At 37.7% G+C, this 25,245-nt stretch overlaps 2 protein-coding genes across 3 annotated transcripts; one reads left to right on the forward strand and one right to left on the reverse strand.

Moving 5' to 3' along the window:
- Window positions 1-945: 945 nt before the first annotated feature.
- Window positions 946-10,793, reverse strand: LOC103046932 (transmembrane and immunoglobulin domain-containing protein 1). Of its 2 annotated transcripts, none has more exons than XM_007237924.4 (7): window positions 10,675-10,793; window positions 6,056-6,155; window positions 5,244-5,322; window positions 4,133-4,402; window positions 2,900-3,184; window positions 2,033-2,136; window positions 946-1,935 (listed from the first exon to the last, which is right to left on the reverse strand). In XM_007237924.4, exons 3-7 carry the CDS (start codon window positions 5,320-5,322, stop codon window positions 1,876-1,878), a joined length of 798 nt encoding a protein of 265 aa, XP_007237986.3. In that variant the 5' UTR covers window positions 6,056-6,155; window positions 10,675-10,793; the 3' UTR covers window positions 946-1,875. The 2 variants fall into 2 exon arrangements, with proteins under 2 accessions (XP_007237986.3, XP_022526191.2); XM_022670470.2 differs by having other exon boundaries at window positions 6,051-6,155.
- On the forward strand, window positions 8,623-24,159 carry LOC103022207 (multidrug and toxin extrusion protein 1). Its single transcript, XM_022670469.2, has 17 exons — window positions 8,623-8,940; window positions 9,615-9,716; window positions 9,853-9,921; window positions 10,722-10,870; window positions 11,338-11,380; window positions 12,228-12,272; window positions 12,357-12,454; window positions 14,854-14,951; window positions 15,048-15,161; window positions 16,307-16,374; window positions 17,550-17,658; window positions 17,785-17,860; window positions 21,156-21,225; window positions 21,337-21,469; window positions 22,369-22,463; window positions 22,591-22,698; window positions 23,069-24,159. Exons 1-17 carry the CDS (start codon window positions 8,797-8,799, stop codon window positions 23,390-23,392), a joined length of 1,845 nt encoding a protein of 614 aa, XP_022526190.2. The 5' UTR covers window positions 8,623-8,796; the 3' UTR covers window positions 23,393-24,159.
- The last annotated feature ends 1,086 nt before the right edge of the window (window positions 24,160-25,245 follow it).

Consider the following 25,245-nt stretch of genomic DNA (forward strand, 5'->3'; position numbering starts at 1 on the left):
TCTTCATAATTTAGTAGTTTTCAATTTCAGCATTTTATAGGTGGCAATCAAAGGCTTGGCAGCATAAAAATGTAATTTCACTGATTATGGTTCTAAAATTTAGTGCATGCACTAAGATGAGGTCACTGCCCTTAAGGGCTTGGTACAGGCCTTTGTAAAAAATAAAATGCAAAGTATTTCTGGTTTATTACAGCTTAGTTCAACTTTGAAATATTGGCTTTAATCTGACTAGCATTGCTTTTATTCAGCCCAGGATTTTAAAATCAAATTCAAACATTGTGATATTAGCAAGATTTTTTTTTATATTACTTCATGCATTGCTTTTACAATTTCAACAACTTTTTCCCAACTGTTGTCTCACAGTGCTACTGTAACTTCTACCAAGGTAAATATTAGCAATTCATTAATGTTCTTTTTATTATTCTTGGTCTCCTCCACCAGAAAAAAACAGCCAGAACAAATGTAAATTGTAGAGACATAAATGTAAAACCCTCCTGCAACACTCATCCACTAGGGAACACTATAATGCACATTTTGCCATGCAGTTCCTGAAGCAAAAATTCTTAAGAGACTTTCCCCTCTGATTTCCTGCATCAGGAGAAACTAATGTACAATTGTGAACAGATTTGGACGCATTTATTATCCTAAGACCCAAACACCTTAAGGTATTTATTGGGGATAGTTGACACAAACTGCCCAAGGATTCATTATGCTGATTTGTGCTTGTACACTTAGATTGCACTTGTGGCTATATTTTTTACTCCTTTTTTATTTCCTGAATAACATTAAAATATGTGGCGAATGTTGTATGCAGTTAGTATTAATAATTTCAAGGTTAAATATCATGTTATTTCAAATATTATTTCAACTAAACAACATTCAAGCAAAAAGCAGAAGAAAAAAAACAATGCACCAAACATTGAGAAAGAACATCATGCTCAGTCATTAGCCATTTCTCCAATTTTATTGCAAAAATCCCAAAAATGGCACCCAAGAGGAATATCAAGCATTTTACAATCACATAAAAAGGCTGGTAGGTTCTGGTGGGACTGGCTGCTGTAGCAGCCAACGATGAATCTCGACACAAGGTAAGTACCTCTGTGAGGGCCTCACACGTTCATCAGTCACAGTATCGGCCCAGCAGACCACACTGCCTGCTTATTGTGGAAAAGTTGTGCTATGCTTTAAACCATTTCATTGTTAATATTTAAATATTTGTTCCCCACCTCTGCTAATCATATTACAATGCTTACTGAAATAATTTTACAAAAAGAAACGTCAGAGCTTTAAATTAAACTTGGCTTTGACTATAGTAAGCTTATTGTTAATGTTCTGAGCTATTTATGCTATTTATTGAAATAGGAATTGAAGCTTAAAAACAGCAAGCATATATAAAGAGAGATAACATTAGTATACTCATCTAATGTTAGTTATGATATGCTTTGAAATTAAGAGAGAGTACTAAGCCATATGGTTTGACACCTCATTCTATAGTTCCACATTTATTCACTCTTTGATGGACAGGTTGTTCTTTTCAGTGACAGTACACAATAGCGGTACAATCTGCCTTTGACCCAAAGCATCAATATTTAACTGTGTGTAATGGCTTTATTCCCTTGCTAAAGTAACTGCGAGCTGACCCACCCTTTACATAGTAATATGTTACTTATTCTTTTTAGATTGTAAAAATTGAGGATGAGTGATTCATGTTTTTCTTCATAATGATACTACCGGTAATATCTTTGGCCTCTTTTGACTCGAATTACAGCTTATTTTAACTCTTGGGGTGCTACACTGTACCTACATCTTACATAAAGTTGCTTAAAAAGGAAATTAACATAAATTAGAAAATTAAATTATTTTTTTTTTAGTTTCTCAGTGTTGTGAAAGATGTGTGTTGTCTCTGGGGGCCTTCATGACTTTATACTTGCAGCACTGTAAAGGAGTACAAAACAACTGAAATTAGCATTCACACTACTAAGCTGTACAACCTTAGATTTATTTGTGGATCTATAAATAGTGAGTAAAATACCTTTGCAATTTGACTCCATTTGGACAAAACTGCAAGGAGAACAGTGCACAGGATCACCACACAGCCAGCAATCAAGGGACCCAGCGGGAAAGCCATCGTCTTATCTATGATGAGGTAAAAAGAAGGTACAGCATTTCGTATATTGATACTTTTTGTTAACTTTTTTTGTGGTGAAACACCCCAAAACACACGTTGCTCATGTAAATAAATTACTATTTTTACACCATTAACAAACTCAGTTGATCCACACATCATTGGTAGAAATCTGAGGGCCCTGACATTTAAAGGGGTGCACTGAGAATTTTTTTTTATCTGTGCTATTTCACTGTTTACACACACAGTACCTTAAGGTAGTTCTCCAGGTGTCGCAATTCTAAAATTGAGTCACAATAAATCAACTGATGAGAACAAATTAATAGGCAGGATAGAGTAACATATTGCAAAAATAATTGTGGAAATGCATGCATAGCTCTAATATTTATGCATTTCCACACAATTAATAAATAAATGTCAGGACCCTTGGCATTCTACCAATCAAGCGTAAAGCTACTCTAAACTTGTTAATGGTGTAAAAATGGTGATTGACTAACATGCAGACAAGATGTAGCCGCAAATAAATAAATAAAAAAAATAACTAAATACTCAATTTTTTTTACTGTTGAGATTTGACATTTGCGCATCAAACTATAGTAATTGGAATAATTCATGAATTGTTCAAGCTTATTATTTAGCAGTTGCTATGGATCATTTGGAAACTATGTATCTAATAAAGTTACCTAGTCAGGAGGATTGACAATCTTACAGTCTAAAGGTCTCACTACTACAGATTCTTTTAGAATCATGGAGTTTAATTTTTTTCGTACTTACCCACCACTTTGACATGAATAAATTTGGTCATATTTCCAAACACAGAAGACTCTGCAATGCAAGTGAAGGTCCCTTGGTGCTGCTCTCTGTCAGGCTTCGTAATGATGAGCTTGGCCACCGAGCTGTCCTGGTAAAGCGTGTAGCCCTCCTTTAGCAGGTCAACAGCAACACCATTACGGAGCCAGGAGACGGTCACCTGGGGGTTGGCCTGCACAGGGCAGGAGATCTCAGACTCTCTGGTCTCTTCCATGGTTACATTCTCCTCTCCAGACAGAATAGGTGGGTCTTGTGAGAAATTATATAGTAAATTGGAGTTACAGTACTTTTCAGCACATTCATTATCATGTTAATAAGGATAATTTACCTTTATAATACAAAAGCCTGTATGTGACCAAATACTCACTCATGAGAAAATACTGTTGTAAATTTACAAGTTTAAAACCACAGCAATGTCCGATTCTTTAACAAATTATTAAATTCAGAAACGTTTAAAAAAATATTAAGAAATATTTAATTTACTTAAAGCAGTTACCAGTAATAGTAGCAATATACGCTGACATGCAAAACATAATAGGACAAAAGGACCATGTCTCATGAATGCTAAAAACACTGCACTGTTCTGCAGGGTATGCGTTTGGGGGCTCCTGCTGTTATTTCCCCATGTGTTGTTTGCATTGTTTGTTCACATGGACAGTTCTAGACAAATGCTGCACTGTCCACTTTGGGTCGTAATGCCATCTGTGACACGTTCCCAGTACACAACACTTAAGTGTGGCACAACTTCCAAAACTCCAATAATTCAAGTTGCCTTGTTATGAGCACACCGGCCATTCACAAAATATCACCACAAAACTTACACAGATCTAGGCATTCCAAAGCCGTACCCTGAGGTAACAGTTCAGGATCAATTTATACATCTATCCCACATCCTTTGGCATGACTTTCAGTGTAACATAGTGTACATGGTGTTTTTAAAGGGTAGAACATTACATGTATTCATTCCATATTATAACAGTATGGGGTCATGCTTTGGTGCATGCAGTTGTACAGATAACACATGGTACGTGTTAATAGGAAACCTTATAGTTAAGGTATAAGTTGGATTATTTCAAAGCACTGCTACAATAACTGCAGTTTCCCTTAAAAAAAACTCTGGTTTGTGTAGCACTTAACCACAAGTACTTCTTGAATAATATGTCTTAAGATTGATCACTAAAATTAAATTTAACTCACAGAGGACGCTCATTTTCACACTGGAAGATACACTGGCGTTCCTCTTCAGCTGGCAGGTGAATTTGACCTGGTGGTCATCTCGGGTCAGGTTCTGCACACACAGATGGCTCTGGCTCAGACGGTTCCCCTCTTGTAGGTCAACCAGACCGCTGTTTCGACTCCACTGAAGTTCTTCCTCACCGTCAGAGTTCTGCACCTCGCAGCTCAGAGTGACTGTGCTCCCAAGATGGGCAACAGCCTCCTCCTGTGGGCTCACCTGCACCGTCACACCTAAGAGATGGTCAGAAAATGACTTAAAAGACACAGATTCCAAGATGCGTATTCAGCTTAGTTTAAGAAACTTTGATCCTCAATGAATGGGGTTGTCACTAGTCTGTTAAAAGTTACTGTGGAAAGAAAAAAAAAACGATTGTGTTACTGCTCCTAAACTAAAAAATGCCCTTCCACAACATATGCTCACAAGTCTCTCTTCGTTTTAGATAAAACTTTAATAAATAATGTTTTTTTAATTAAAATATTTATCTAACAATCATATACGTTATATTCTATATTTCTGTACAGACCTGAGATTCAGTTGCCACTTTTTTTATAAAAAGGGATCTAAATTCATTTTGAAGTCATATAGCTTCCTTAGTCGCTAAGAAAGTTGCTAAGTTGGTAAGACCTAAAAAGTATTTGTCCTTTATTTCTTTTATTTTTATAACAGTGTCCTACTTGTTTGAAAGCTTTAGCATTTGGTAGAGTTTTTACCAACAATCAATTAATAGGCGAATAATAATAAGAAAAAATATATAATATATATACAAATATCTAAAAATTGCACATAAATCAATTACTTACATTGTGTTATTGCAGTTTTGTAATTATTTGGCAGTCTGATGCCAACACCACAGGCCAGTTAAACTTAAATCACAGATTAATCACTATAGATAATGTCTTAAATATATACGGAAAACCAGCCCCTTTTTTAATAACAATACAGCACAGCTTGTTCGGCTAACAAGTGACTGTTTATCCCGAAGCAAATAATCTTTAATGCAAATACAATTTTAAAAAGTGCTCCTGGTCACGGTGCTATAATTTCAGACAGTGCAAAAGAGAGTTGTCTTACCTGCCGTCAGGTGGCACAGACAGCTCAGAAGGATTAGGCAAGAGACTCTCTTCATCTGGGCTGCTGTTGTTGCTACCATCTGAAAACATAAAATATATATGGCAAAGAAGTGTATTAGAGTGTATAATCTACAGAGTGGTGTTTTGCACCTGACTGCACATCACAGCAACACAGCAGTCACACATCACAGAACTGCTCTGAAAAGTGAAAAAAATGAGCCATAAAAACAAAAAACAGAGAATTTCTGGAATCTCTCAAAGCTGCAGTGAGGTTACACCGTCATACTGAGTTATCTTTTTCTCTTCCCCAATGTAGTCGGCTCAAGCGGTTTATGGAATTTGTGTGAGCTTCTGTATGGGATGTACTAAAAAACTGTTACCAAAAAGTCTTAAAGGCCTAGTTAAAATAACATCAGCATGCGTTAACAAATGTGAACACAAGCTTTTAAATGTTGTTCCAATCATTTGCATTGTTTTTGTAATGTACTGTTCAGAATATAAAAGCTTTAACAGGATTGTAAAATGTAAACAACTTCCTTATGTTGACAGAAAATTCACAGCCTAAACTAAACGTTTCAGTATCCAGTACGTCACAACAAACCATCAGTTACGATAGACTCTTTTTAATTGCTAACAAACACTACTACTAGCTTTTTAATTGCTATAAAACCACAACCTGACTTGGAACCTGCTCTTAATAATTCAGTTTCACAGATTGTACAGATGTATACATTATAAAAATAAAACTTAAAAGCAGTTACCATTGTTAATATGTTAAGACAAAAACAAACAAAAACCTCCTACAAACCTTACGCTGTTAAGAGGTGAGGCTGGCTGGTTGTGAACGATGCTAAACTGAGTGAATGGAACTCCCTGTTCCCGGCTGAGTTCATCTGCTTTTTATGGCATCCTCCTGTGTCGGATACAAAGGTTTATTGCGTTAAATTAGCAAAACATGTTAAACGATGGTTCAGTGCCCAAGGCCAGTCATAAGAATAAATCTGATGACGTTCTTTAAATGATTACTTGAAAAAAACAAATTTCCGCTTTAGATCTTTGATCTCCAAAATCAAATGCTACATAAACACACTGCAGTTCTCTAATTACTGACTACAGTAAATCTGTCTCTCTATATTCTTTATTATCCTCCTTTCACCCTGTACTTCAATGCTCAGGAACAGGCCTGGTGCAACAAGGCAAGCAAACCAATCGATTGCCCAGGGCCCAAAGCTGGCCTGAGACCCCCAGACAAGAAAAGAATTGGAATTGAATAAAACAAACTGTGTTTTCTGCCACCCCTAATAGTTGCTGACAGTAGCAGCCAGAACATATAAGGCTTCAGCAATCATGAAGCCAGAAAAGAAAAGAGGGGAAAAAAGGGATAATTTACAATAGATAAGGCCTACAATGCATGTCTTGTACAAATAGCAGCAGGTAAGCTAGGGAATGGGTGTTTTTTTTGTCCATTTTGCTTGCCTCTCAATGCCTTGAAACAATCCTGGTCAGAGTTTTAAACACTACTCACTCACTGTCTATTCTATTAAGACACTCCAACTTAGCTGCTCCACCTTTTAAACGTAAAGTCAGAAACAGAAGTACAACTGTCCATCAGTGGTCACAGGACCTGCTGGTTATGTACTTTGTGGTGGTAAAAACAGGTATAAAGGGGGCTAAGAAGAGTATGCAAAAAAACTAATGAGCTACAGTCAGTACAGAACTACAAAATGCTCCACCTTTTTGCTAAGTGGAAATGATAACATTAACACCGCCAGCTTGTTCCAACCATAGACTGTATATAAAGATGGACGCCGTGTCGCCGTTCTCATTCATTCAATGAAAATGAAGCCAAAATCTTCCGCCATTTTGGCGATTCAGAGACCAGAGTCTGCGCAGTAGAGACCAGAGGAGGGAGAAAGGCTGTGGAGAGACCGCCTACTCATTTAAATAACCCCACCCCTTAGGGCTGCCTCGCGGTCACAGACTGCAGAGCGGGGCGGAGCGGAGCTGACGGTCTGTTATTGGTCCCGTCCATAAGCAGCCCTTTTACCATAACCACACCTTTTTTGAATAGAGCCGAATAAAGTTTTAAAAACCGAATTCTGTGGGGATATAAAAATTTGACAATATAAGCAGAGGTTACACTAGCTGTTACATTTAAATAATGGAGGTAGAATTACAGTATATTAGAAAAAAACGTGATTGAAAGTTGTCTGTTTTGCCATTGAAACCTATGGGGATGGGTGGAGTTACACAGCTTTCTGCAGCCGAACAGCAGGGGGCGCCCGACCTGTGGTGGCTTCACTTTTAAGAGACGATGCTCTGTCCAGCTATATACAGTCTATGGTTCCAACTGTGTCCATTTTATGGCTGATCAGTGTATAGAGCCCAGTTAAGTCAACCATATATCAGGCCTGTGGAATATTCCGATTGATCTTGGGTAATTTATCTACACACGGTGAGACAAAATATTATTATTATTATTATTATTATTATTATTATTATTATATTAGACTACTTGCCTTAAAAAAAAAAAAACACAACACAACAGCAGCTCCAAGCACACAACACTCTCTTGACACTACAAGACCTTTGCTCCTGGCCTCCAACAATGTTTCGGAAGGAATAACATTAAAATTGACTTCCATATGAATCTTCAAACCTGGAGGTTCCCAGCAGAACCATAGCACCATATTTACATTTGTGGCTGTCTGATTAAACGTTTCATGTGTACCGCTTAAAAATAGTTTCACATTAATTTATTTAGTTTAACAGTTAATACAATTACAATTACCTCACAACACAACATTAAAAATCAAGGCAGACAAGAATTTATTTCCTCATTTCCTTAGAGTCTCCTCTAATTCAGAGTTCAACGTATAACTATAGCTCTGCTGCCCCCTCTTGAGTAAAGAGCAGCCTCTTTCCACAGCATTCAAAAATAGACAGACCGATAAGAAAAGCTTTGTTATGAATTATGAATCAGTTTTAAAACTTAACTTGCCTTTATGTTATGACTACATAAAGGATAATAGGTGTGAAAATGCTCTTAGGCCTTACAAGTGCATTTAGCTTTTTTGTGAACATGTGACTTGTATAAAGCACATGAATGCCTTAATCCTCCTGATATGGTAAAATCATGAGATGGAGATGTCCTTCGTACAGGGTAGGAACGGGATTTGACTAAAATGGGTCAGAAGGAGGGGAAAAAAAAAAGAAAAGAAGATGACACTGCCTCACTTACTCGAAATCAAATCAACTGATTATTTTACATTTTACCGTTATGTAGTATCTTAAGTTTAATGTATGAAAAGAAAAAAAAAAAAAAAAAATTTTTCAGAAAAAAGAAAAATATTTAATTTAAAAAATATTAGTTTACTCAGAAACAAGTCCTAGAAAGTCCCAGAAACCTATTATTTAAGCCAAATCTATGGATCTAATTGGTAATCCGTTAAGAGCGGTCTAACTTTGCCACAGTGACCTGTGACTGCACAGCTGCAGCGGAGCTGCCGTCTCCTGCAGAGACCGAAGCTTCAGTGAGACGGAGCACAGAGGAGATGATGGACGGTTCCAGGGCCCGGGCTGAAGCTCCTTCCACGGAGCCCAGCGCCAAGCTGTTCTGCTGCGGCTGTGTGAGACGCTACCTTCCTCTGGTTTACAGAGAGGAGATCTACCACATACTGCGCATGACTGGACCCCTGGTGAAACATGCTTGATTTACTCACCCACTCTCCCTCCACGTCTCTCACTCTCATTGCGTTTTTCTCTTTTTTCCTCCCCAAACTTTTGCACTTTGTATTTTATCATTTAAATAGCTCTTTTTATTGCTGTTTTGCTGTTTATTGTTTTTCATTTCTAAATCACACTAATCATTTTTTTTTTTAAACTGGCTTCTTTTGTGCAATGTATTAATTTGTTTGGTGTTTCTCTTACCCATTTTATAATGCAACTCAAAGGGCTGTACATGCACAATGCATGAAAGGTGCCATATAAACAATGTTTATTCTTATTTATTTATTTTCTACTGTACTCGTTTTATGCATCTGTCATTTTTTTTCACCCTTTTGTTTTCCTTTCTTTTTGTTGCTCATTCTCTTATGTATCTATATTTCTTCATTTTTTTCTTTCCCCACTCTATCCCTTAGAAGTCTTAGCATCCTTAATTTCTCTGCAGTGTGACTGGTTTTTCAGTTTTATATGCATCAGATATATTTCTCTCATATGAGAGATAACACCAGGGCTATTAAAAAAAAAAAAAAAAAAAAAAAAACAGTTGCTATTCTATTCTAACTTTATTCCAATCCCCGTCTGATTGGTTCTGGGGCATCGGGTTTTATATATCCCAGCTTATTTTTTTTTTGCTCTGCCATTCTAGGTCGCTTTTCGCATCCTGAATTATCTGCTTCCATTTGTCATTACAATGTTTTGTGGTCGCCTGGGAAACAGTGTGTTGGCTGGTTATGGTATGGCCTCTGCTGTAAGTTTACATCTTCATTTTTTTTTTTTACTCTAGTAATAAGAAATACACTTTTTAAATAAGTCATAAGTATATGAATGATATGTAGGCCGTGCACGTTGCAAAAGAAAGTAACTCATCCTTCTTTTTTATCCAGACAATAAGCATTACAACCGCTGCAACAGGTGGAGGACTTGCACTGGCGTGTGACACTCTGGTGTCGCAGGTATAAAAATAACTCTACACACTACAATGTCAATTTCGTATCCGATATAATCTACATACATTTATGGCCAATCTGAGATTTATATTGTATGTGCAAAACAACCCTTTATTACTTTTTATTTCCAGTCAAATTGGTCAATATATACAAGTTTTTCCTTTCATTCATTGGTAGCACTTTAGACTGTCATTCCTCCAATTTTTCTCCAATTTTGTTACTGCACATTTAAGATAGTGTGCTGTAATTAGGCTCTGACTATAAATACAGTTATAGTGTAAGGTAAGCATCCATGAGGAAAACCAAATAAAAATGGATCATTTAAAAAATCAAATCAAAATCAAAAGTTTGTACTCATTATCATGTTTAACATGTTTTTAAAGCACACCTAAAAGGTTCAGAACTAAGTTTTTGCAGCAGTGACAACCAAACACTTGTGATTTCACCCAAAAACCAACCAAAGCAAAGATTTACAAACTAACCCACAGTGCCTTGCAGGCAATCCACATTTTCTATTCATCTTAAATGTGTTGCTTTGCATGTGGACCTTATGAGAATTTCTTGGGACTGTTGAAATCCATGTGTGAATGAGTAGAACCTTTTCTATTTTTATTAAGGTTTCCCAGCCTCTAGAACTAGAAGCACAAACATTTCAGGAGCCTTTACTTTCAAGATTGTGGTTGACTGCATATTGGCATGACCAAAATCTGTTCAATTCATTGGTCAAGAAAGTCATGCACAAAAGCTTTTAACACTTACAGTAGTTGTCCCCCCAGAAGTGAAGAGTGTTCTGCTTTTGTCCTCAGACGTTTGGGAGTAAGAATCTTCTCCATGTGGGGGTCATCCTGCAGAGGGGAGTCCTGATCCTGCTGCTTTTCTGTCTGCCATGCTGGGCTCTGCTCATCAACACCCAGCCCCTTCTCCTCCTGCTGGGACAGGACCCTGAGGTGGCCAGGTGACAATTGACAAACTCTTATCAGCTTCTGATTCTTAGAGTTCAAATGACACACACAGAGCACTAGTTCTGATAACTTCATCTCTCTATTAGAGATGCTGATGCTGTATGAGGACATGTATCTATTAAAGAGGCCAAATATTGGCTTGTATATCAGCCATCTTCCTCCCATTTTATACTCTCATATTGGCCTTAATTTTTAGGTTTTATGAACCGGATATAATATGCAAAAACATCTATTCTCAATTTACCTGCCTAATGAAATATGGAAACAGTTATTACATTCCAACTGAATGCAGAATGTTCACTGACGAGCGTTTTTGCCGGATGGTTTTACTGTGGGGTGGTTATGAGAGATTCTAGCAAATATCTCTGGTCCGTTAGAACACAATTCTATTTCTAGTGATTCTAAATCACTTACAGCCACAAAAATACCTCTGCACAGTGATGAGCATGCTCTCTTTCAGGATAGCCCAGCTGTATGTGATTGTGTACCTGCCTGCAGTACCAGTAAGTCCATTTCTTGCAGCATTCATTTTCCAAATGAATGTACATTTTTTTTCTGTCAATGAGAAGTAATAAAATATCCCATCTTATATGCTACAACTCCAAATCAGGAAAAAAGAAGTTGGTACAGTTTGCACAATTGGGAAAATCACTGTTTTATACACTGTCTTATATTTTGGTGCAGACAGTATAAACCCAAGATATTTAGTTGATCCTCTTTAAATTCATTAAATTGAATTATCTACATCCATTCAAACAAACAAATGTTCATCAATAAAGGATTGAAATGAACTTTTCCTTTTACAATTCATAACATTAAATGATTCAAATAATTTCAGTATATAAAGGGTGAGCTGAACACCTCTGATCACTCCACAATATCTGATAGAACCACATATGCAAGGGATTAAAAGAGAAAACATATGCCAAGCACTATAATACAGCGTTATTCGCAAAGACTTCACTGTACCTTTTTGGGAACCATGCCCAGAATTGCATCAGTTCTACGATGGACCATCCTCAATGCCTTTAAATATTATAAGAAAGAACGCTAACATTACATAATAGTAAATGCTTTACTGTCACAACTTTTTTTTGGAATGCAGTCGTAAAATGCATGAATGCATGTATATTAACAAATGAATTTAAGAGGACCAAACAAATGAAATATCTTAGGTTCATACTGCATGCAAGTATATGATCAATTGAAAATTATGATGCATACTCCCTCCCACCCAAATCTGTCCCAAATTGTACTGAGTTGAGGTTGCAGATTCAGCAAGTAGTATTTAATCAATTGCATTGCATATGCTCTCTTTTTCATTCAAAGCTGTGTTTCTCTACTGCACAGGCATCATTTCTGCATCAGCTGCAAGTAGCTTATCTTCAGAACCAGGTGTGTTCTTCGTCCTCTGGATCTTGACTTGATGCACTAAAAAATACATGATTGGGTTAACATTTACTGTTTTTGGGTCTGCAGGGTGTGATCTTACCACAGGTGTACACAGCCATTGCAGCCAACATTGCCAATGTCCTAACCAACTACATCCTCATCACCTGGTTGGACTTTGGGGTGTAGTAAGTTCTGTGACCATCATGTTTAATCCCATGCAGCCTCGTATTACAAAAACACACAACACAAAAAGCACTACATGAAATCAACTCTTTGCCCACAAATGTGTTTGCAACTGCATAACAAGCACAGACTGGGGCCCAAGCCCAACCTGTAGAAATCACTTTGCCTTAGGCAGTGGTGTTGTGTACATATTCAATTAAATATCGCACCTTTAAATATCGGTGCTCCAGTCTGCAGCAATACATACTTGGAGAATACATACTTGCAAGGGGAACGGATACACTCGAAAAGAAGGAGTAAAGGTAACTTTAAGTGGTAAGGGCCAAACGGTGAAATGGGATTGAGTCGAAAAGAAGGGGTACAGATAAGTGGTAGGGCCAAGTGCTTAAATGGGGTAAGTTAGCTAAAGTAACGCTAAACACCACTTTCGCCACATATCAGGCTACATTAATGTTATTAGGCTATATTAATGTTAAGTTAACTAGGGTTGGCTAACGTTACCTTGAGAGCTGAGTGTGTTGGCCAAACTGTAACGTTATTTCATATTTTTGTATAAAGAAAGAAATATATAGCTTTAGGTTAAATAACCTTTTATATTTAACGTTAGCGCACAGCACGTCCCAAATAGTCGAAAATCAATTTATTAGCGAGCTAGCTAGCTAGGTTAAATAGGTTGCTAAATCGTTCATTTGACCAGCTAACGCTAACTAGTTAGTTAGCTGGCTAAGCTAACGGTAGTTGGCGTTAGTTACCTGTTAATGCCTGACTGCGCGTTTTAGAACAGCCAGTAACTTTAGTTATTTAGCTAACCAGCACAATTTAATTCATATTTAGCAACACTTTCATTCAAAGCCATCTGTCTTTTCAGTAGTATAAATTACTTACAGAGACCGAAAGAGTTCCTCCACTTCACTCTCCTTCTAACGACGCCCCCACTCTCCTGTGAGGTTCTGAATGATGGGAATCGACTCTTGAACTCTGTATTCACACTATATTTAGAGATTAAGTCTGAACATTGGAGTTTATTTAATTATTAAACTTTAAATGAATTCTGCTCATCAGTATATCTGTCTATTCAAGAGCTAAACGAGTTTGGTGCTGTTCCCTGTTCAAGCACACCTGATTCAACTCACCTGTTAACTAATTGCCACGTGTAGTAAAGACACTCCGCCCACGCGGATCACGCACTGCGGGTAGGGTACCAAATTCCTCATATTAATAGTAATCATAATAATGACATATTTAAAATAATATTAATGTGTGAAGCATTCATGTCTCTAAAAGGTGTAAGCAATACAAATGTACAGACAGAAAATAGAGGAGGTAGAATCTTAAATTTCCTTTCCATTGTGCTAATCAATTTTTAAATTAATTCAATTTTTTAAAATTATGTTACTGTAGGAATTTAGAGTAATGGGATTTGGTTGTACATAAACCAGAATTTAGACTCCTATAAAAATGAAAATCAAAATATCAAATTGCACCACTGAAGTCTTGAAGAACACTTGTATTTATTATGTGTATTTCAAGTAATAATACTGTAAGAATGTGAATTATTGGGATGGTAAATGTAGGGAAAGTGCCTATTTGGTTGTATATAGACCCCATTTTGGAGTCCAACAAAACATGAAAATTAAAGGCTTATTATCTAACCCTTTGATTTTCATGTTTTACAGAAATCTGTTAAGATCTCTTTCTAATGTATTCATGGTATGTGTTTCAAGTAATATTACTGTAACAATTTGAAGTAATGGGAAGTCAAACCTTTGAAAAATGTTGGTTTTGCAAAAAACAGAATTTGTCCAATTAAATCAGCAAATCAAACTGTTATTAAATAACACCATTACATTCTCGAAGAATCCTTTCTTTACTGTTAATGACATAAGTAGTAATAAAGTAGCATTTTGGAGTAATCAGGCACCCAAATGGCTAGCACCAGCCCTGCAGTGGAGAGAAATAGTACAATTACATGGAAAATTAATAATATAAAATGGTGTCGTTTCCCTTTAAGGTTTTTGTTACAAGCTTTATAAAAATAATTATAATTATTATAATAATTACACCATTATCAGTATACTGTTATTCTACTTAATTTCTACTTAATCTCCATTTAATTTATGACATTACTTTATAGTAAAATGTGATACTTTTTGTTTTAAATACAGTAAGTTCACACTAAATAGAAAAAATAGATCAGAATTGTTTCTAGTGCAACTAAATACTTTTTAGGATAAATTAAGGTTTAATTAGGTTAAACGGGATTTTCCAGTATTCTATACATTTTTTAACCATGTTATGGGTTATATAAACTAAATCATTTGTGGGAGCATGGAGCATACTTTTGGTCAAATTATATAAATCATACATAATTAATTTTGTATTCTCTGTTTTTCAATGTCAGTGGGTCTGCTGTGGCGAATGCTGTTGCGGAGATCTACATTTGTGTGTCTCTTTATGCTTACATTCGCTGGAAGAGGCTGCATTCTGAAACATGGGGAGGTGAGGCTAGACAAGACATCACTAATCATGTTTATCTTGTATCAGTGTATAAACAACAGCAGCCTTCACTGACCTTCTCTCTTCTCTTCTGTACAGGGTGGTCCTTAGAGTCACTGCAGGACTGGGGGGCTTACATGAAGTTAGCAATCCCCAGCACAATGATGCTCTGCTTTGAATGGTGGATATACGAGATAGGAGGCTTCTTAGCAGGTATACAGTGAACACATTGTTATCTTAAAAAGGATATTCAAGGCTGTTTATTAAAAGACCCAATGTGGAACATCTTGTGCATGGATTTTCTGCTTAGATTAACATTAACTGTGGGAAGTGAATAAGTGATTTTATCACAGATGCACGCAGCAGTGCCGGCTGCTTATCAAGTGTGACGACATTCACTATGGAAAAGCATATCTAGGGTGCTGTACTGTGTAGCTGCTGCAGTCAATGTTTAAATTCATCATAGATAATATATGAACTGGACTTTCTATTGATTGAAATATATAGTGACAACAAATGCACCAAGAAAGAGTTGTTGGAATGTAATGAAGCTTTTTATATGTGTGAATTAAACAGTGATGTGTGTAAGATTAAAATATTAGAGCAAAAAGGTAGTTTTTTTAATGGAAAACTGTACAAGTGAAAGAAGGTTCTAGTACGCAGTTTGGCTGCCTCTAGCCTGGATACAAGATGAGGTAATTGGGCGTGATTTGACCACAGATGTTGCATCTGGGCCTGTAGATCCTGCTCACTTGTAACTGTCCCCTAAATGCATAATTTGAAATTAATATGACAACCAGAAAGGAAAAGGAATTGATGCAATCTGGTAGAGACATTCCTGGGGAAACCTGTGCTGTGTGTGTGTGTGTGTGTGTGTGGGCAAGAATTATCATGCTGAATAATGTCAATTAGAAGAGTTTTGGAACAGTCCAGGGTGCATAATTTTTGTAAATTCTTTTTTCATTTGGGAATATTGTCTCTCTTGCTCATTATATTTGCTTTTTAAACAAGAACACCAAGCTGTGGACTGAAACAATTATGCAAAATATGTACACCTATTATTATTCCCGCTGTGGTTCTGAAACCATATTTTAGGAAGTGATTGCATTCATTGCCGAATAAAGACAAACTCCCCAGACTCCCCAGTCCCCAGACTGTCTAGATTTGTCATATGGCCAGGTTTACCATCATAATTATTACAAACATGAATCAGTAATCATATTTATTATTTTTAATACCATTCAGAACATGTCATTTTAGCTTGTAATAACAGATTTGTTTCCACTGCTGCTTAATGGAAGTTCTATTCCATATTAAATATTTGCTGCACCTGACGTATTGTATGTATTCTATTTCAGGGATGCTGAGTGAAATGGATCTAGCAGCCCAACATGCAGTCCTAATGCTGGCTACTACAAACTACATGGTGATGATTTTTAAATATTTGTTTAAAACGTCCCCTTCTTTTCCTGAAAGAAGTACAAAAAAAATCCCCTAATATTGAATATTAACTGACTTCATAGTTTGAGAGAGTATGAGCAAGACTGAACTAATGAATAGTGACACTATTATAAGCATTCATGAGTTCTGCTGATGACTTGTATGTAGATTTCTGTAGCAAAAGAGTTGACATATTTTTTTAATTGATATTTTCCAGCAGTTCCTTATTCCTTAGAATGAAATAAGCTGAACATATGGATGAACGAAACACTTTATTATTAACCATTATTCAATTTAAAGTATTTATCTATTTAGTTGAGTGAACATTGTCCACCTGCTTAAGTATTTTAGATGAGTCAAAAGAAACACTTCTACAGTGTGTAATAATGTAATGCAAAATCAGAAGTACGAGACTTATGAGATTTCACCACACCTTTCAGGAACTGAACCAAAGCAGTTAAAAAGTGGAAATGCATTGCAATTATCCCTTTTCTATCCCTTTTCTAAAGGTACTTGTAGTAAATCAATTGTAGCTACTGTAAAAATTTAAATGGTCATGAATTCCCACAGATTCTTCCAGATCTGCAATATTAGTTCCCTATCTAAAATAACTATACTGTGTTACAGCTTTCTTAAGCATTGACCTTTAACAAATTCATGGAAGTATTCTGATAAAATAAGTTTTGCATAAATGTTTACTGACAGAGTGTGACAACTGTCGAACATGCTGCTTACAAGTGCATTTCAAGTTAGATTTTCTGTTCTATTCTAAGTATGGGAACATTGCCTCTGTAGTTCATTCGGTTAGAGCATTTGGCAGTTAGCAAAAAGGATTTTCCCCCACTCAGGGAAGACATCTGGCGTTTTTGGGAGGTTTGTATTCTCACTGGCCTATTCACTATTGTGAGTATTTCTCATGTGCCCCAGATGGGTTAAATGTGCAGGCTGCATTCTGTTGTACTGCTTTGCAATGGTGATAAAGCATGCTTAGTGTTACATTGTGAATTTATTGTCCCTAGTAATCAATTTAGCAATACATATGCAGCAGATTGAGTTTGTGGTGAGATTTGCTGGAGAATTCCACTAAGATGTAACAATGTGTAATGATGTCACTTAAGTTTGTTCATGCATTCAAGCTAACTTCTGTACATGCATTTGTAGTTTAATTTAGGCATGCAAGGTGCAACTTGTGTGCGCGTGGGTAATGCCCTTGGAGCTGGAGACACAACAGGAGCCGTCCTCACGTGCAAGGTTTCTCTCACCCTTACAGGTTTACGCCTACACTTCACTCTGATTTATCTTTTATTCAGTCATTTACAGTACACAGCAAACTTGCTTCAATTTTCTTTTCTTCTCTTTCTGTTCTGTTCTTTTATCTGATTATTTGACTCTGTAGCTCTCCTAGCAGTGGTACAGGGTGCTGTGCTGGCTGGTTTGAAGCCAGTTATTGGATTCTTATTTACAGATGACAGGTAAGCAATATAAATGTTCTGGACTCTTAACACCTTAATGAAAAATGTAGCTTTCATTACATCTGTTGTAAAATGCCTGCTGGTTGCGCCTTAGTAATCTCTACAGTGAGATGTTCCAGTTTAAAGATTTTAACTCCTTATTGCAGTGATGGAGCATTTAAAAATCTCCAGTGTGGGTGAGACACATGATGATAGGCCTTTTAAAATGTGCTTTCTTTGTAATGCAGAAGAAAATCATTTAGCAATGTTACTGCTGTAGTGATTTTGGGTGGGTAATGTCAGAATCAGACTTTCAGAATTGGTTAAATACTGTATGTCTTCACAGGCAGTAAACGTTTTACACACAGACTAACATACACTAACATTCCCAATATCATGAGACAATAATTAGAATTATGTCCCATGATTCTGCAGTGACTTATGGGATGTGTGTGTGGGTCATACTGCATTGAAAGTGGATGTAATTTCTGTCAGAGTCTCTTATCTGTTTACACTGACAATTCTAGTCAGATGCCATCAGTCAGAATCATTACCATCCACACTGCACAACTGTCCATAGTGGGTAGTAATGCCTTCTGTGACATATTCCCAGTACACAGTACACACCCGTGACACTGTGGAATTAATGAATGTTAAATGTCCCCACAATCCCTGTCCCAAAGAAGGCATCGCCATCCTGTTTCAATGACTATCGTCCAGTTGCACTCACCCCATCCTCATGAAGTGCTTCGAATGACTAGTCATGCATCACATCAAGTCTTTGCTCCCCCCCCCTCCCTGGACCCCTACCAGTTTGCTTATCAGTCAAATCGCTCGACCGATGATGCCATCTCCACTGTTCTCCACTCAGCCCTCACACACCTAGACAAGAAGAACACCTACGTCAGAATGCTGTTTGTTGACTTCAGCTCAGCATTCAACACAATCGTCCCCCAACAGCTCATACACAAACTGGACAGTCTGGGGCTGAGCACTTCACTGTGCAACTGGCTGTTAGACTTCCTGACTGGAAGACCACAGGCAGTGCGTGTTGGCAGCAGCACATCCAGCATCACCACACTGAACACAGGGGCTCCCCAAGGATGTGTGCTGAGCCCCCTTCTGTTCACTCTGCTGACCCACGATTACACACCAACACACACCTCCAACCTCTTCGTCAAGATTGCGGATGACACGACGGTGGTGGGTCTCATCAGCAACAACGATGAGTCACACTACAGGAGCGAGGTGAGCCGCCTGGCCTCCTGGTGCAAACACAACAATCTCTCTCTGAACACAGAGAAGACCAAGGAGATTGTTGTGGACTTCAGGAGAACTCACACACTGCACACCCCTCTGTTCATCAGCGGAACTGCTGTGGAGAGGGTGAGCAGCACCAAGTTCCTGGGTGTGCACGTCACAGAGGACCTCTCCTGGAGCACCAACTCAGCGTCACTGGCCAGGAAGGCAAACCAGCGTCTCTACTTTCTCCGCAAGCTGAGAAGAGCTGGAGCCCCCACCCCCATCATGACCACCTTCTACAGAGGGGCCATCGAGAGCATACTGACCAGCTGTTTCACCGTGTGGTACGGGGCCTGCACAGCATCCTGCCGCAGGACCCTCCAGCGCATCGTGAGAGCAGCTGAGAAGATTGTTGGCACCTCTCTCCCCTCCCTTCAGGACTTGTACAGCTCCTGCCTCACACGGAAAGCCCTCCGTCTGGCAGGAGATCCCTCTCACCCACTACACAGCTTCTTCAGCCTGCTGCCATCAGGGAGGAGACTGCGGAGTCTCGGGGCGAGGACCAGCAGACTGCGAGACAGCCCCATCCATCAGGCTGTGAGGATGCTGAACTCTCTTCCTGCCCTACCCCCCATCCCAATCCTGCCCCCACTAATAAAGTACTGAAACTCTGCACTACAATGCACAAAGTGCTGGTCCCTTCCAAACGGACTTGCACTACACAACACCTGCACTACTGATATACTTGCACTGTCAATACGCACTTTAATTCCACTTAATTAAACTGTGAACTTTAAGGACTTACGCACCCATTCACTTTACCAGCCTTAAGCTATATACCATATACCGTATTTGCACTACTGTTATTTACTATTTTTACTGTCATTCCATCTCGATCACCATCAATATTGCACTATTGTCTTACGTATGTTTATTGTGTCTTGCTGTATTGAACATATAGTGTGTCCCACTCTTTTATATTATAATTATATATCTATTTTTACTTATTTACTTATATTTATATATCTATTCCTCCCCCACACCACTGCACCTTGTTTTTGTCTCATGTATGTCTATTTGTGTCCCTGCTGTATTGTACACATAGTGTCTCCCATTCTCCTTTATTATATCTATTATCTGTACTGTAAAATTGGGAAGGAGAGTAACGTAATTTCAATTCTCTGTATGTCCTGTACATATGCAGTATTGACAATAAAACTACTTGACTTGACTTGACTTGAATATCAGGAATGGCATGTCCCAGCCGTCTGGCACCCACTATCATGCCTCTCTTAGGCTATGTTTACATTACCAGGCTGAAGTGACTCAACTCATATTTTTTGCTCAATGTGACTCAGATCTAATTTTTTTCATGGCTGTGTGAACGTGCCAAATCAGTTTTTTTATAAAATCAGATCTGAGCCACTTCCTTACGTGCTCTTAAATCAGCTACGTATCTGAGCCATGGACATGCGGCATGAATGTAAACAGACAAATCTGAATTCATGCGTCTTTTTGCTTTTATGCATGCACTACGTGCTTCTCTGTCTCATATCCACACATCTCTTGGTTGCGGGTTGCTTTTTATGTTTTAAAAACATAAAAAGCAACCCGCCTGGCCTTTTTTCATCACCTCGACCTAAGCATGTACTTCAGACCAGCTGTTTATTCTCCACTCCAGTAAAAGCATTTTTTGTTTTTGGTGAAGAAAGCAATATTTATACACGTATCAATGTGCACATGTGAGGTGTTTCAGGGAAAAAAAAATCGGATTTCAGCAATGTGGCTTGTAATGTGAATGTAGCTTTACATCGTCTTGCAGTTAGCATGCAGGGCATGTTTTTAGCCTCACTCTCATTCAATACAGGTGTGGGCATTGCCAAGCCATTCGCTGCGGTAACTCCTCATGAATAATAATTTGGCATGTCAGTGTAGAAAAATAAAACATAATGTCTGTCAAAGCTTGCAAGATACAAAACTTTGCTCCAAAATATTACAGATATTAAAGAAACACACTACTTGTATGCTTAAATGCCAATTTATAGTGTCCCATTGTAAAATGTATTATTTGTAGGGTAATTGTCCAGATGGTGTCCGACATTCTAACTGTCTACTGTTTTCTGGAATTCTTTGATGGTCTTGTGGTGAGTTGTATTTTTTTGTATTTTTTCTTTAATTTTCAAGATATGGAACCACAGTAACATATAAGAAATAACTTTTAGCAGTGCTTTTTTTATTTGTCATATTTATCTTAGTGTGTCTGCATGGGCATTCTCCTGGGCTCAGGGCAGCAGAAGATTGCAGCTGTAGCTAATCTCGTTGGCTATTATTGCATTGGACTGCCACTGGGCATTTCTCTCATGTTTGCAGCAAAACTCGAAGTTGTTGGTTTGTATTTTTTCAGTTTTGTCTACTATTGTATCATATATTCATGCATATACAACTCTGGAAAAATTAGACCACTTGAGTTTCTGAATTGTTGTTATTTATAGGTATATCTTTGAGACTACAACTAAAGACAACATTTCTCCAAATTCCAAATAAAAATAGTGTCATTTAGAGCATTTATTTGCAGAAAAATGAGAAATGGCTGAAATAACAAAAACAGTGCAGAGCTTTCAGACCTCAAATAATGCAGAGAAAACAAATTCATATTTATGAAGTTTTAAGAGTTCAGAAATCAATCTTTGGTGAAAAAACCCTGTTTTTTAATCACAGTTTTCATGCATTTTGGCGTGCTCTCCTCCACCAGTCTTACACACTGCTTTTGGATAACTTTATGCCACTCTTGTTGCAAAAATACAAGCAGCTCAGCTTTGTTTGATGGCTTGTGATCATCCATCTTCCTCTTGATTATATTCCAGAGGTTTTCAATTTGGTAAAATCAAAGAAGCTCATCATTTTTAAGTGGTTTCTTATTTTTTTCCAGAGCTGTATAGTTAATACCATACTTCTTGTTCACTACACTTATTGGCTTGCGTAGTTGTTAGCATCCCTTCATCCTTTTCCTCAATAGTCAGGACCACCACAGTGCAGCTATTATTTTGGTGTGTGGGGGGGGGTCATTCTCAGCAAAGCAGTGACACTGACATGGTAGTGATGTGTTAGTGCGGGTTGTTCTGAAACACGGGGGTCAGACACAGCAGTGCTGCTGGAGTTTTTAAACACCTCAGTGTTACTCTGTCCATCTGTTATATCAGTATCTGTAGTGAGAACTCTTTAACATATGTGAATTGACAAATGAGAAGGTTGTCTACAAATGTAAAAATATATTTTTTTTGTTGCAGGTTTTTGGCTCGGTCTTCTAATCTGTGTGTGCATACAGTCCACTTTTTTCATCGTTGTCATTTTCAGACTTAACTGGGAGAGAGTAACAAAAGAGGTAAATTATGTAAAATATTGATACGTTTTGCAAAACATTACTGAACACCACACATCTTATGTTACACACAGTTATCTGGACTATCATCTGTGAACTTATTTATGAATATGTATTTTTCATATTTCAGGCCATTGAACGCAGTGGAAAAAGTCATTTAAATAGGAGACAATTGGATTTTGAGGGAGAGCCAAGTCAGAGCGTCGTCCCAGCTAACTATACATCACAGAATTCAGAGGCAAGTGTTATTGAACTAGTGAACTAGTCATGATCTGATAGTAAAATTTATTTCATTGAGTTTCATTCACCAAGCTGTTGTCCTAGTAATATATCGAAACATGCCTGTGTTCAGCTTTCTGTCTTTAAGAGAAAACTGTGCCCCATCCTCATGTATCCAGATATTTCTAAAACAAAATATAGAAAACTGAGAGAGAAATGCTTGCATTAGCATGCTAAGAAAACACAAAGATTTAATCTTATATCAAACACTACCCCCTATGTAGTGGACTGTCAGGATAATGCAACAAAATTCCCTAAATCTAATATTACACTGAATTATAGCTTAAGCTCTTGTAATTGTGATTATTTGCATCCCTTGTCTCCCTTAGAATCAAAACCTGAACGGCCACCAGGCTGTAATCCCTCACAACCCAAACGAGAACAGCGATGCTTTATTGGATCGGGAAAGACCAAGAGAGACTTGTAAAGTTCGGCTGTCTACCTCTCAGCTCATCATCAGGAGAGGTTTGACCACTCTTGCTGCTGTTCTTATCCTCGCTACAGGGACATCTCTCCACCTCACCCTGCCTCTGCCTGAGGTTTCTAAAGTGACTGAAGCTAATGACACTTTAAATCTGAACTCTACACTACAATATGCCACACCTTCTCTTCAGACCAGTGGAGTAAATCAATCTGAAATCAACTACCTGTGACCTTTCTCTGAGATTTTAGTCTCTTTTCCCCCCTACAGAAGAAACTAAATAAGAATAAGCACTTGCCGTTTTAGGCCAATTCACATGTGAAGAAAACATATTATCACATTTCGTATGAATAAATATATTTTAGATCATTTGCAACACTGTGAATTTTGTAAAGGTTGTGAACCTAAACACTGGGGTATTGGGTAAAAACTGAAATTATTATAAGCAACATAAACATACAGTAATAGCTGCAAAACTGATTACTTGTCCCCCTTTTTGCCATAAAATTTGAATGCTGCGAACTCTATCTTTAAAAACAAAGTCCCTGTATTCTCTTGGCCACACCCCCATAATTATGGTCTCATTTGATACAGTGCTGTAGGATGCAATGTTTACAGGTCTCAGGCTTAGAGTACTACAGTACACACACATGAATTGTGAGCCTTAATTTGTAAAGAAACTGCTCTATGTTGATTATATATACAAAAACAAACTTACAGTTTTTTTTTATTCTGGGGTACTAGTTTGTCAGTGTGCCATACTGACCATATTAATTCATAATATCTGACAAATAATTGAATATATTTGTATGGGTTTGACTAGTTCTGAATGTCTGAATTGCTGACGCTGTGTTCAGTAGCCTTTGGTGTAATTACTGGAATGTTCTCTGTACATATATGGGTAAACACAAGGTTATAGAGGTTGTATTCACTGCCAAACTATCAATAACCATTTATGTTCCAGAAATAGAAAGGAATTAATAAAACAACAAAACATCAGTGGACTTAATGGTCCTTTTCTTACTTTGAGAAACTCAACATGAAGCTTGCAGCAGTTGTTTGTTTCTCCCAGACGACAGCATGAAGTCTTTCATGTCTGCTCTCTTTGTATCCGCAACTCATGGGCCTGTTCCTGAGCTTCCTCCTTTTCTTTGTGGCAAGGGCGTAGGAGAGATTTGGGATATTGTGGGGGACCAACCAGCAAAATAAATAATAAAAAAGTACTCTTGATATAGTGTTATAGGTTAAGCAACATATTACTAAAACCTACCTGTAAGTTTGTCTCCTTTCTCCTTCTTTGGGTGTTTTTTGGTGTGAAGAATTATTAGTTAATGGAAGCACAAACATTTTTCATCAGTTAGCTCACAAGTTAACTGATGAATATAGAGAATGAATCAACCTTTGGACCAACCAGAAAAAATTGCCTGCAATACATTCCATCAGGATTCCATAAAGTTCATGTGGCTGTAGGATAGGGAGCCTTCCTCCCTGTTGATAGCAAGCTTTAGGTTGTCTATATCATGACGAATCATGTAAACTTTAAATAATAGTTAAATCAGGGTCTGCAACTCAACTCAACAGCAAGCAGAGTTGTTTTCCCACCACAATGTGGGTGTGGCCTAAATTCACTGCCTATCCCCCTCCATGTTAAGCAGGGTCTGGGAAATCTAGTTTGTTTTTGTAAGTTGTTATGGATATGAGCACATGACTTAAGAGTATTACACTTGAACTCTCACTTTTCTATAGTTATCCTTGTTTTCACATGCTCTGTGGGTGATATACATAACATCACATGTGCAGAGAGCAATGTGTATGCCTGTGGGTGCAAACAAGAGCTCTTCAGGGCTCTTATTAGAGTCAGAGTAAAGGCATAACTGTAAATCAGTTATTATGTCATCTAATATGATGAATATGATGATCCCCATCAAGGCTGATCGAGATAAAAATTTAATCAAACAGGAGCCCCTGTTTGAGAGAAATCAGGACCCATGTAAAATTACTTCCATCCAAACAGAGCTATTGGTTGAAGCACTCAGTTTGAAACACCCTTACCCAGAGGAATGTCTTGGTTATGAAGCTTTGTTG

Source organism: Astyanax mexicanus, chromosome 18 (assembly GCF_023375975.1).
Source record: "Astyanax mexicanus isolate ESR-SI-001 chromosome 18, AstMex3_surface, whole genome shotgun sequence".
Lineage (NCBI taxonomy): Eukaryota > Metazoa > Chordata > Actinopteri > Characiformes > Acestrorhamphidae > Astyanax > Astyanax mexicanus.

What these genes read in the sequence shown, in the direction of transcription:
- LOC103046932 (XM_007237924.4), bottom strand. Translation starts at nt 5,322, where the DNA reads ATGGTAGCAACAACAGCAGCCCAGATGAAGAGAGTCTCTTGCCTAATC. An exon ending in TGTGAAAATGAGCGTCCTCT is followed by an intron (nt 3,185 to 4,132) that starts GTGAGTTAAATT and finishes ATTTCTCACAAG; the next exon opens with ACCCACCTATTCTGTCTGGA. An exon ending in AATGGAGTCAAATTGCAAAG is followed by an intron (nt 1,936 to 2,032) that starts GTATTTTACTCA and finishes ACTCCTTTACAG; the next exon opens with TGCTGCAAGTATAAAGTCAT.
- LOC103022207 (XM_022670469.2), top strand. Translation starts at nt 8,797, where the DNA reads ATGATGGACGGTTCCAGGGCCCGGGCTGAAGCTCCTTCCACGGAGCCC. An exon ending in AATTCTTTGATGGTCTTGTG is followed by an intron (nt 21,226 to 21,336) that starts GTGAGTTGTATT and finishes TATTTATCTTAG; the next exon opens with TGTGTCTGCATGGGCATTCT. An exon ending in ATACATCACAGAATTCAGAG is followed by an intron (nt 22,699 to 23,068) that starts GCAAGTGTTATT and finishes TGTCTCCCTTAG; the next exon opens with AATCAAAACCTGAACGGCCA.